This window comes from Notolabrus celidotus, chromosome 2, assembly GCF_009762535.1.
Source record: "Notolabrus celidotus isolate fNotCel1 chromosome 2, fNotCel1.pri, whole genome shotgun sequence".
In the NCBI taxonomy this organism is placed as follows: domain Eukaryota; kingdom Metazoa; phylum Chordata; class Actinopteri; order Labriformes; family Labridae; genus Notolabrus; species Notolabrus celidotus.
Genome location: NC_048273.1, coordinates 36,356,656 through 36,370,144, shown reverse-complemented (window position 1 = coordinate 36,370,144; position 13,489 = coordinate 36,356,656). Strand labels below are relative to the sequence as shown.

The 13,489-nt window shown below is 41.0% G+C and overlaps 1 protein-coding gene across 2 annotated transcripts in view; it reads right to left on the bottom strand.

Annotated features, from left to right (window-relative positions):
- Positions 1 to 13,489, bottom strand: part of rab6ba (RAB6B, member RAS oncogene family a) — a 97,393-nt gene that overhangs the window by 47,320 nt on the left and 36,584 nt on the right. For both annotated transcript variants that reach the window (XM_034674915.1, XM_034674905.1), the window contains exon 2: positions 9,325 to 9,383. In XM_034674915.1, the coding sequence (XP_034530806.1) occupies positions 9,325 to 9,383 (59 nt within the window). The remainder of the gene's footprint in view (positions 1 to 9,324; positions 9,384 to 13,489) is intronic.

Here is a 13,489-nt window from a genome sequence, read left to right as displayed (position 1 = left end):
CAGTGGTTGTTGTGGGCAAAAGTTAATGTGTTGATAAAAGAAAACTAGACTTACCTTTGTAATGTGGTTTTTAGTGAGGGGTCATTTCCTTTTAGCTTATTTATTCTATCTTGTTATATTGTATTTAATTTAGAATTTATTTTTCAGGTATTTATCTGATTTTATTATGAGGTGGGCTCGCTCATTCCTGGGGCTGAGGTCGCTGAGGCAGTTAAACAGCTCTGAAGCGGCAAGGCCCCGGGGGTGGATGAGATCCGCTCCGAGTTCCTCAAGGCTCTGAATGTTGTAGGGCTGTCCTGGTTGACACGCCTCTGCAACGTTGCATGGACACTGGAGACTGTGCCTCTGGAGTGGCAGACAGGGGTGGTGGTTCCCCTTTTCAAGAAGGGGGACCAGAGGATGTGTTTCAACTATAGGGGGATCACACTCCTCAGCCTCCCGGGAAAAGTCTACTCCAGGGTGCTGGAGAGGAGAGTACGGCTGAGTCCCATATGTGCCTGGGCGGCCCCTCAGGTCTGTGGATGCATCTCTGCTGGTTGTGCCAAGATCCCGCCTCAAATCAAAAGGTGACCGGGCCTTTTCAATCAGAGCTCCAAGTTTGTGGAACTCCCTGCCACTGACAGTTAGACAGTCCACAACCTTAACTGCTTTTAAATCCTCACTAAAAACATTTTTATATAAGAAGAAATTTCTCCACCCCTAATTCATGAATTTGCTCTGCACTCAGATGTCTTGTTTTGCTTCTGTCTTTTTTTCTTCCCCCTGTTTGTACCGTTTTTTAGGCTTTGTAACTCTCTGCTTCTTTGATGTGAAGCACTTTGTAACCTTGTTAAGAAAAGTGCTCTATAAATAAAGTCTATTATTATTATTATATTGGTTGAACCTCAGATGCAGGAGGAACAATGCGGTTTTCGTCCTGGCCGCGGAACACTGGACCAGCTCTCGACCCTCGGGAAGGTGCTGGAGGGGGCATGGGAGTTTGCCCAACCAGTCCACATGTACTTTGTGGACTTGGAGAAGGCTAACGACCGTGTCCCCCGAGGTATCCTTTGGGGGGTGCTCCGGGAATATGGAGTGGATAGTCTGTTGCTACGGGCCATTCAGTCTCTGTATTGTTGGAGCCAGAGTTTGGTTCGCATTGCTGGCAGTAAGTCCAATTCGTTCCCAGTTGGGGTTGGACTCCGCCAGGGCTGCCCTTTGTCACCGGTTCTGTTCATAACTTTTATGGACAGAATTTCTAGGCGCAGCCAAGTGGCGATGGGAATCCAGTTCGGTGACCTTAGGATTCCGTTTCTGCTCTTTGCAGACGATGTGGTCCTATTGGCTTCATCGAGCAGTGACCTCCAACTCGCAATGGGGCGGTTTGCAGCCGAGTGTGAAGCAGTAGGGATGAGGATCAGCACCTCCAAGTCTGAGGCCATGCTGCCCAGCCGAAAAGAGTTGCTTGCCCTCTACGGGTCGGAAGAGAGTCTTTACCCTAAGCGGAGGAGTTTAAGTATCTTGGGGTCTTGTTCACGAGTGAGGGGAAGAGGGAGCGGGAGATTGACAGATAGATTGGAGCAGCGTCTGCAGTGATGCGGACGCTGTACCGGTCTGTTGTGGTGAAGAGGGAGCTGAGCCAGAAGGCAAAGCTCTCCATTTACCGGTCAATCTACGTTCCAGCCCTCACCTATGGTCACGAGCTGTGGGTAGTGACCGAAAGAACAAGATCGCAAACACAAGCGGCCGAAATGAGCTTTCTCTGCAGGGTGTTGGGCTCAGCCTTTGAGAGAGGGTCAGGAGCTCAGACATCCAGGAGAGGCTCAAAGTGGAGCCGCTGCCTCTCCGGATCGAGAGGAGCCAGATGAGGTGGTTTGGGCATCTGGTCAGGATGCCTCCCGGACGTCTCCCTGGGGAGGTATTTCGGGCATATCTGTCTGGGAGGAGGCCATAGGGGAGACCCAGGACAAGCTGGCGAGATTATATCTCTCAGCTGGCCTGGGAGCGCCTCGGTATCCTCCCACAAGAGCTGGTGGAAGTGGCCGGGGAGAAGAGTGTCTGGGCTTCCCTGCTGAGACTGCTGCCCCTGCGACCCGGACCGGGATAAGTGGATGAATATGGTATGGTATGATTTTATTATAATGGTTTAATTTCATTTTTTTTTTTCTGATACTTCTCTGATTTTATTATACTGATTTAATTTTGTTTTATATTTATTTTTCTGGTATTTATCGGATTATATTGATTTTATTTCATTTAGTTTTATTTTTCTGATACTTCCCTGATTTTTCCTCTTTTAAATATTGCTGTTGTTTTCTGTCTCAGTTCTGTTGTGAAGCACTTTGTACTGCATCCTTGAATGTATGAAAGGTGCTTTAAAAATAAGAATGTGTTGAGTTGAGTTGAGATAGATGCTTTTGCTGGGAACAACTTGACAAATGGAGCATCACACTTGCCAAGCATCACTGGATCTTCTTGTACTTGAAGGCCAACATTGCTTCACCAGCAGGAGGGGTGAGCAAAGGAGAGTTTCAATCTAAAATCTAACAGCTAACTATCGCTGAATTTTCTCAATTTTACACACTGTACCTTTAAACATGAAGCTTAAGCCTGCAACAGGTTAGCTTAGCTTGGCACAACACATAGAAACAGGGGGGGAAAGCTTATACTGAGTGATTTAAAGACCTCAAATCTACCCACCAGCCCTTCAATCAAAGTGTTAGATTTGTTTATCTGTATCACGGTGACAAAACTCTGGATTAATTTTGACAAACCTATTTATTGTTTCCTTGTCAAACCTTGTTGATACTGGAGCAACAAAATGACAGAAAACAGCAAAAATCCATTAATTTTCTCGCCCAGTGGGAGCCCAGAAAAATGTCATCCATGTTGTCAGCCTCCTTGCAGGACATATCAACATCAAAATAAGCATTTCATTTCACGGTCAAAGTAAAACATAATCCTTCTTATCTGTTATTATCCACATTGAACACATTTCTATTGAAGGTAACATTAAAAAAGGTGTACAGGATTTCTGAAGGATTATTTGTCAGAGTGGAATCAATCTTTTTTTCTCACCACTTGAAAGCAACAGATCATAAAACACAAAAAAATCAACCTTTTCCTTTAATTATTTTCAACTCCTGGTGATAGAGACAGTTTTAATTTGAGATATTTATACTGAAGAGGAAAGAAAGTCAAGTTAGCCCAGGGAAGTAATAAAAGAGAGGCAGGGTTTAGAACAAGAGCTGAGGGGGGTTTTTAGAGACTGCTGCAGATGATTTAGAGGCAGGGCCAGATTAACACCTGGGCTTGTGGGACTGGAGTTTCAGGAGGACCATGAGGCTACAGAACATTATTAACTCTGCTGGCCTGACGTTATGCCTGCTGGCAAACTTAATACCTGAAGGAAATGTCTATTCCAACTCTCAAATGTTTGAAAATGAAAAGAACATCCCCTCCAACTAAATCATTACAGCAAACTCAAACACAGTGAGGTTCAATCTTATCAGAACAGACATCATGGGTATCCAAAAGGGTTTTTAACCTTTTTTACTACACATATACATATTATTATTATTTCTTAGTTACTTAACCTTTTCTTCTTCTATTTTTGTTAAGTGCACCAAACCAATCAAACTGTCTGACTCCCATATCTAACTTTTAGGACACACACTTATCTGTTTCCACAACCTGCAGCTGTCAGATGACTTTCCTACAGATTCAAGTTACGTCATTGTTGTTTCCAAGTATTAGCCCGAACATTATCACTCATTAGTCATCAATCTAGAGCTGCAGATAGCACTAAGTCAAGGCAGCTTTATTTGTATAGCGCATTTCATACACGAAGGCAACTCAATGTGCTTTATATTAAAACATTAAAAGCATTGGAAACATTCAGACAAGCATAAAAGAGCACAATTAAAATGACAAATATAATAAAACATAGAAAAGAAAAGGAACATTACAATTATATTAAAAGTAAATTTAAAATGTGCATTTAAAGCGAGTTAAAATAAGACAAGATAGGAAGGCAGTGGTAAATAAAAAAGTCTTAGTCTTTGATTTAAAAGAGGTGAGAGTTGGAGCAGACCTGCAGCTTTCAGGGAGTGTGTTCCAGATATGTGGTGCATAATGACTAAACGCTGCTTCACCATGTTTCCTTCTGACTCTTGGGACTGAAAGCAGACCAATACCTGATGACCTCAGAGGTCCAGATGGTTCATAAAGTAGTAGCAGATCAGCAATGTATTTTGGGCCTAAACCATTCAGGTCTTTATAAACCATCAGCAGGATTTTAAAGTCAATTCTCTGACAGACAGGAAGCCAGTGTAGAGATCTAAGAACTGGAGTGATGTGCTCTACTGTTTTGACCCTTGTTAGGACTCGAGCAGCAGCATTCTGTATGAGCTGCAGCAGTCTGATGGACTTTTTAGGGAGTCCTGTAAAGACCCCGTTACAGTAGTCTAGTCTGCTAAAGATAAATGCATGGACGAGTTTTTCTGCATCCTGCTGAGACATAAGTCCTTTAATCCTTGATATATTCTTAAGGTGATAGTAGGCGGACTTTGTAATTGTCTTAATGTGGCTGCTGAAATTAAGGTCTGAGTCTATGATTACACCAAGGTTTCTGGCTTGGTTTGAACATTTCATCATTGCAGATTGGAGCTGAGCAGTAACCTTTAACCTTTCTTCCTTGGCTCCAAAAACAATCATTTCAGTGTTTTCTTTGTTTAACTGAAGAACATTCTGGCTCGTCCAGTCATTGATTTGTTCAATGCATTTACTCAGCGTTTGTATGGGACTATAATCCCCTGGTGATATGGTGATGTAAATGTGTGTGTCATCTGCATAGCTACCGTATTTTATTTTGTTGTTTATTGTAAGCTGCAATGATGTCACCTGTATGATTCATGCCTTTAAGGAGCAGCTAAAAACACCAATACATTTTGTTTACTGACTTGATGATGTATGAAAAAGCTTGTGAAAAGCTTCAGCTGGAAGATTTTAAAATGTTTGATTGAACAACAACTCCATAAATGGTTATAGCTTCATATCTAGCTATCACAACAAATATAATACTAGGATGTCCCAAAGTAAAACTCAACTAACCGACAACAGTCAAAAGTACAACTTATTTAAAGCAGCTGAACATGGGATCACTAAGTCTGCAGGTAAACCATGTCAAATTAGCTTGCCTGGTTCTGGCACCATTAGCCTTCTGTTCTCCTTGCAGGTTCATGTACACATGCTTGTGCTAAGGTCTTGTATAGGGTTGTGCCAGTGGTTAGATGACACTTTAACCTAACAAAACCTACATACAACTTCATCTCCATTTTCCAGATCAAAATACTGTCAAACCACACCACAGGTCGCCATCTGTCAGCTGTGCTTGTTTACATAGAGCATAATGGAAGTAGCAATTAACTGGAGCAGTGGTGTCTGGCTCTGCTACAACTGAGACACAACATATGGACAACAATTTGGGGTGTACATTTACATAAATGTACATTAGAAATTTAAATAAATAATTGTTCAACCAACGAGAAATTCTGGTGTCAACTAGCAAGGATGATAATGTTTAATAATTGAATCAAATACATGCACACATCCCATATCCGTGACGTCACCCATCTGTTCCTGAGCGCTGTTTTGAAGCCAATCGTCGGAGGAAGCCATATTGGTTATGCTGAACTCAACCAAACATCTGATGAGCTAGTTTGAGGTAAAGAGGTGGAGTTTGAGCCTCCTAGCCAACAGCTATGTGTTCCCACCTGTCAAGTCAGTCAGTCATGTCCATATTTGGGCAAAATTGGTAATCTTAATATCTTCTGAACCGTCATGGTAGAAAAAAATTCACCCCCCGTATTGTGTGTGCCGAAATTAGCTATTCTGACTGAAGCCATTTTTTGAACCAGGCAGTAAACATGTTTATTTCTGCTGCACAGATAGTCTTTTTTGAATGGGTGTGTATGTGGTTTCTGGTGTTTCTGCAGCCAGCCTCAAGCGGATATTTGATGAACTGCAGTTTGTGACACTTCCGCATGGGCTTCATATTTTGAGACTGGAGGTTGCCCCTCAACACATCCCCATATAAGACCTGAACAAAAATGGCTAAAACCTGCCTAAACAATGTGAATATTCAAATAAAAACATGTGACACCACGACCTAATAAATAAATAAATAAATGTTCAATCGTAAAACAAATTTCCTCTATGAATTGGCAAATTTATGCTCTTGCAAAAACTTAAAAGCTTGATTTACTCCACACAGACATGAAGTAGTTGCACTGTGTGGTGTACCTGTCAGTCCCTCCAGGATTTCGCGGGATTTTTTTGTGATTGTTGCGGCCCAAAAAACCTGAATTTGCGACAGCTTTTTGAAAAAATTGCGGTGAAAGTTGCGATTTTTTTTTTTTGCTTTTGTCCCCCAATAACGTCTCAGGGGCAAGTAAATATGCTAAATTACAGTTGTTTTTAGAAAACATCCTTGATGTGGCCACTGACTGTATTTTGATTCTCTTGATTCACAAAAATATGCCATGAAAGGACTATATTGCACATTTACGACGGTCCCTGAATGCACCTCGCAGCAACTGATGCACAGTCAGTTCACGGCACTCTGAAATGAATCTGCATCTTTGATGACAAGGAGTTGATCAAAACTTACTGAATGTGTCTGATGTTTCACCAAACTGGATTAAATCAAGCTGTAGATGCAGAGCTTTTTACGGTAACCACGGCAACAACGTCAAACATCAAATAGTAAACAGATGTCCCCCGGTTGTGTCTTTGTCACTAACACACACCGGGGGTAAAAATCATCAATGAAGATGAGACAGATGCATGGAGGTGAGGAGAGCTGGTTCATAAAGCACACCTGCTGCAGGTAGAGACCAAGCTAACACTGAGCCCCTCAATCTATAAATAATAACGTTGTCATGGTCACTTGTCCTGCCTGCTGTCCTCTCTTTTCACTCGTTCTCTGTGCGTGTTTTGTTGTTGAAAAGTGCTGATCAAGTGAGGACTTATGTTTATGTTCCAAGGAAGTCAAATTGATGACAAAACTGATGACGTACAGGGGCTGAGGTTAAGGTAATTGTTCAAATTTGCGGGAAAGTTGCGGTGATTGTAAAAAATTGCAGGGCCGCGAAAAAATCGCGCTGATTGGTTGAATTTGCGTTGATAGTTGCAATCGCGAAATCGCAACTTCCTGGAGGGACTGACCTGTAATGAGATGATGTTCAGTTTTTTCCTTGTGTTTCTTACCTTGGTTCCTCCCTGTGTTTATTCTGTATTAGTTATCATGTCTTCCTCTTGTGTGTTTAGTGATCCATGTCTCTGGTTGTATTTTCTTGTGTTTCCTGTTTTATTTTGTAGTTCAGATCGCTGTGTTTCCAGTTTAGTTCTACTTCCTGAATTTGTGTGTTTCCCTCGTTTTGTGATTCCCCTCATTAGTTCCACCTGTGTCCTGTGTTCCACACCTGTGGTAATTACTCTGTGTATTTAATTCCTCTGTTTCCCCTGTCGTGGGTTGGACCACAGTGTTCTCTCTGTGTTTCTTTTCTAGTGTTCCCTTTGATTCATTTGGATTTAATTCTGTTTTTAGTAAGTTTTGTCGGTACCTTTTGTTTATTAAAACCTTTTATTCAACTGTTTGAAAGATGTAAAGTTATGGCTGAGCCTAAATTTTGTGCACCTTAACGAGGAAAAGACTGAGGTCATTGTGTTTGGACAGCCCCAACAGTTCGATGGGAGCACTCTCGGCCCTCTCGCAGCAAATATTCACTCCTCTGTAAAGAGCCTTGGAGTTCATTTTGACAGTGCCTTCAAATTTAGGAAACAAATCTCTTCTGTGGTTCAGTCCAGCTTCTTCCAGCTGAGAATCATAGCGAAGGTGAAGGCATATCTCCCTCCTAAGGACCTAGAGAGAGTTGTACATGCCTTTATTACGGCTAGGCTTGATTATTGTAATTCTTTGTATGTGGGCTTAGACATGGCGTCTATTCAGCGCCTGCAGCTTGTACAAAATGCGGCAGCTCGCCTCCTGACTGGCAGGAAAAAGAGGGAGCACATCACACCTGTGCTGCGTGCTCTCCACTGGCTCCCAGTCCGTCACAGGATTGATTTTAAAGTTGCACTTTTAACATACAAGGCCCTAAATGGATTGGCACCATCCTACTTGGCTGATCTTCTCCATGCTCACAACCCAACCCGAGCACTGAGGTCAACAAACCAGCTGCTCCTGGATGTGCCTAAAAGTCGCCTTAAAACCCGGGGAGACCGAGCCTTTGCAGCAGCGGCCCCCAACCTCTGGAATGGCTTGCCACTCCAATTAATATCGGCCCCAACTGTTGAATGTTTTAAATCTTTGTTGAAGACCCATCTCTTCTCTTTGGCCTTCTCCTCGTGAAGAGGACATTAATATCCTGATATGTTGTTGTTTATTGTTGTCTTCATGTAATTTTTACTTCTTACCTTGTAAAGCACTTTGGCCAACACTGATTGTTTTTAAATGTGCTATATAAATAAAGTTGACTTGACTTGACTTTTATTTTTAAATCTGCACTCCTCCTTCCTCCATTTTTACCCAACGTGACAGTACCAGTAGTATTATTCACAATCATGAATAATATTAAGTGACAAATTAAGCCGTATTTCATACTTGAAGTTTGGAAGAAGAAAAGTTACCTCCACACTCAAGTGTTTTCATATATTGATGCTTTTTCAGTGTTTCTTCAGCTAATCTGCTTAATGTGTTTTATTCAGCGACTGCACGAGCTCATATCTCTGTACATTCCCTGAATAAAGAGTCTGAGTGAACTGAAGCACAAGCACAAACACACACTGTCTAAACTATATGACATAGGGTGCGGGGAAGCTTTGTGAGATTTATTTTTAATTCCTTTTTTATTACTATGTAAGTAGATCTTTTCTGCTCATAAAGCAATAAGACTGCAGGTATTATTTAAGGGTCCTTTGCGAGTCTGAAGATACTTGTAGAGACCTGTATGAGAGAGCTGTAGCTGCATAAGCAATATTCTGCTTTTAGGAAGACGAGATTAGGCTGCTTTGGAGAAAAGAAGGAAAAAATAGTGATCGCCTGAGGGCCAAGAGCGCTCTTGATGTTGTTCAGTTCAAAGGTGTCTGTTTTAGCATCAGTGCTGGCTATAACGTCCTTGTTTATAGAAGCACAAGCAGCTATGTCTGGTGAATGAACTTCCCTGAAATCATATTCTTTGTTTAATGTCTGACACAGGACAGTCGGACTGAGAAACAAAAGTTAGTCCTTACAGACACAGTATTCCCTCTCAGTGTCTGCTATAAGTCTGCTGCAGCACCTACCTGATACGTGTTGTCAAAGCTGTCATACATGAACCGTGTGATCAGAGACGTCTTTCCAACTGCAAGAGAAGAAAAAGAAACAGAGCGTTAAACCAGAGACAAAAGCTTCCTCCATTTAGACACACAAAGAACGTAACAGCAGGACTGTTGGCTGTGGTTTCTCTGGCACTGCTGTCAATGCTGCCCAGGGAGCTCATTACTGTGTGTGGGGGTGACTAGGAGGTCAGCAGTGGCATCAGGTCCAGATGTAATTACAGTTCTGCTGCCTCTGCCGGCGTCATGTTTGTTCCAACATGGACATTTCTCATTTAGCACATTCTATGGGAAACCATGCTGATGAGACACCAAGAGACAAAATAAAATAACACGGAGCCATAATAAGCCTTAGGTCTCGCTGACATTTATAGTTTGTCATCATCTGCATAGCACCGAAACAGAACGCCAAGCCTCACTCAATTAAGTCTTACAAAATGACATCTGATGTTTTTTTAAGGTTCTCAGAAACATATGGTGTTCATAATGTTCTCATTAGGAGGAGGATGGGGACATGAACACAGTATTTTCTGTCAAAACCGAACAGTTCTTGGTATTTTATAAGAGCAATGCTTTTAAGACTTGTTCAGCAATAACCACACTGAACTCCAATATGTGCCACTCTACCAATATCGTCCATTGACCAGATATCTACTTTCCCTGTGCAGTTTACATAGTTTATTTGAATGATTGATGATAAATTACTGTGGTATTCTGAATCTTAAAAAATTAATATAAAGCTTTTTAAAATTGTGTTGTGCATTGTACAATTGCACTTAAGTCTTTCATCTTCAACCCAATTAAAATCGAATGTGTTGCAAATAAAGCTGGGGAAGAAAAAAAAATTTGTCCCTTTAAGCCTTGACATACTGCTTGGCTGTGCACCAAGGATTTCATTCCCCTCTTCTTTTGTGTCCATGACTTTGGGTGTCTCTATTTTATTTATTTATTTATTTATTTATATATTATCATTATTATTGGTTTTTTTTTTTGTACCATTAAGACCACAAAAGAACCCGTCTTCTTTTTGTCTCCAGCAAAAAACCTGAGTGGGGCTGAAACAATTTTTGCAATGTCTCTGTCCATTTTAGGATTAACAAAAGCAGAAACTTGTCATGAGAGACGGGCAGACCTGCAGAGGAAGGCTAATTTATTCCAACCAGGAAGAAGCAATCGGATCAAGTGTTTACAAAATCCAGCATGTAGTATGAAGTATGTAGCATGTAGTATGTTGTATGTAGTATGTGAACAAGAGCAAAATCTGCAGTATGCCAAAACTCCCCGGATGTCTACTGATTCAGGAAAATTTCTCAGTATGCATCTGACCAGTCTCCATCATGTACTGTTTCCCACAATGCACAGCTCTCGTTCCGCTTGATCTTTTTTCTTCTTTTTTGAAGGGGGCACTCAGTTTATAGGTGCTGTGAAAATGATTAAATTCCTTATAAATCACTTCTTAACTTTGTTAATTATAAGTGATGCTAAAGAAGCAGTTTCTCTATCAGCTTAGCCTGTGTTTACTTCCGGTTTCAGAAACCAGAAATCAAGCTAAGCCTTACCCAGCATACTGCAGAACAGATCCAACAGAACAGTCACACTACATCTTCAAACACAGTATGCAGTATGCAGTATGCAGTATGCAGTATGCAGTATGCAGTATGCAGTATGCAGTATGCAGTATGCAGTACCAACTGCTAGAGGTGGGCAATAATTAGATAAAGATATTTATTGTGATATTTCTTTCTTTATTTCTTTATCTATCATGATCCCCATTAGCTTCCACAGTGTGGTTGCTAGGCTTCCTGCGGTCCACACAACAAAACAAAAACAAGAAAAACAATTATTTAAAATCCCACATTATCCATAAAACAAAGATGCTAGAATGAAAATGAAAAATAAACTAAGTATCTGAGCAAATAAACGATGAGTAGCATTAAACTACAAATAATGGAAACAAAAACAAAACTGTCACAGACACATGGCACCAAAAATTAATAAAAATAAGACTTTCAAAACAGTGATTGCATAATAATGTCTATGAGGAATTCATCAGCATTTGTTTAAGTGACTTTTTAAAAGAAAATCTGTTTTTGATCATTCTCATGTTGGTGGGGAGATCATTTTCTCAATACAAATATAACAAATGTTCAATAAAATTTCGATATATTCAAACCTGTAATTACACCCCCCCTAACCACTGGAAGAGGAGGGGGCACCACTGAGCCTTGAACAGTAGTTCCCACCCAACATTAGACAGAAGAAGAAAACGGCAACTTTCCATGAGAATTAACGGGAATTTAGGGGAATTTTCCACCCCTTTGCAACCCTTCAATCATGTCGCAGGGTGAAAGATAGGCAGGCTTAAAGACATTTGGAGTGGAATGTAAACAGAGCTGAAACAAGCGACAGCGGCATGGAAGAAAACGTGCACATCTTTCTTACTTTACACCATCTGACATGATGGATTCAAGAAGCTTATTGGAAAACTAAATACAGATACAAGCTAACAAACTGTCTGGTTTCTTCAACTGTGACAATTATCAATATTAACTGATATAAAATATTTTATCATGATAACATAATTTATATTATCGCCCAGCTCTACCTACTGCATGCTGTATTCGTAGTAGTATTTAGTACGGCTGTTTTGAAAACCGCCATGGTCTCTCTTATGATAAAGGAGTTTAAAGGGGACATATCACGCTTTTTTCATCAATATATATTGGTCTAAGAGGTCCCCAAAACACGTCTTTAAAGTTTATGCTCAAAAAAACACTTTGAAATCAGATTTTGGTCTGCCTGAAAAGCCCTCTTCTTCAGTCCTCCTCAGAACACTCTGTTTTCCCTCTGACCACGCCCCCTCAGGAAGTGGATGTGCCTCGGCTCTCCAGCACGTTGATCTAATGTTTACATGTTGGCTGAATATACACGGCTGCTCAGAGATCGCGTTACTTCAACCCTCTGAATCTGATCCTGACGGAGAGGCGCCTGTAGCAGGACCTTTCTGAAGGATTGGTCACAGATTTAGTGTTTCTTGTTGTTTTATTTATCAGTATGTAGACGTGTGTCTTGGTACACACCTACGAACATGTAGCTATGTGGCTATGCTAACTAGCGCTAGCACTTATCCATGATAAATAAAAATCATCCACTAGATCTTCAAATCTGCAGACGTGGGGAGTAAAACCGACCTCTGCCAGAAAGGCAGCAGGGCCTTTTATGAAGGATTGGTCACAGATTCTGTGTTTCTTGTTGTTTTATTTGTCAGTATGTCGACGTGTGTCTTGGTGCACAGCTACAGCTACAGCTACAGCTACAGCTATGAACATATAGCTATGTGGCTATGCTAATTAGCGCTAGCACTTATCCATGACGAATAAAAATCATCCACTATATCTTCAAATCTGCAGACGTGGGGAGTAAAACCGACCTTTGTGTTTATTAAGACAGTCTACAACTAGCATGCCTCCCTCCTAAGCTCCTTGTTAGCACACATTTGTGCAGGTAATGAAAAACGGGGGAGGGATTCAGTATTATTTTATACAGTCTATGGGCTGAACAAGCTCCGAGCTCTGACTCCGTGACAGACCGGATATTGTTGTTACGTAACAAAAACACGGAAGTCTGAAACGGCTCGTTTCACACACATTTACAGAAAGGTGGAGAAATCAGAACAGGGGCAGAATGGATTTTTTTCATTCTCGGGGGGTTTGTAGACATGCCAGGGACACATATTTCAGGTAAAGAACCATTAAAAAGTCAATTTTGCATGATATGTCACCTTTAAACAAAGCATATTCATAACATTCTTTGAAAACATAGCTAATGCTAGGAAATGTCACACACTTCCTCATCTTGAAGATAATTTATTTTTGTTCCCTTCTAAAACATAATGAATACATTATAAAACACAAATAACAGCTTTTAGTTTATGGTTTCACATCTAAGTCCTTCTAAATGTGTGTTGGTCTGTCTGGAAAACAACAACAGCACTACAGTCTCCAGAGGGGGCGAGGCAGTAAAGATACCCACAGAACACAGATACACAAAGTGACTCTAAGTGCTACAACTCATTTTTAAACCATCTCTGCTTTTTACCATCCAGTGCATGAAACCATGAAGACAGTTGCCA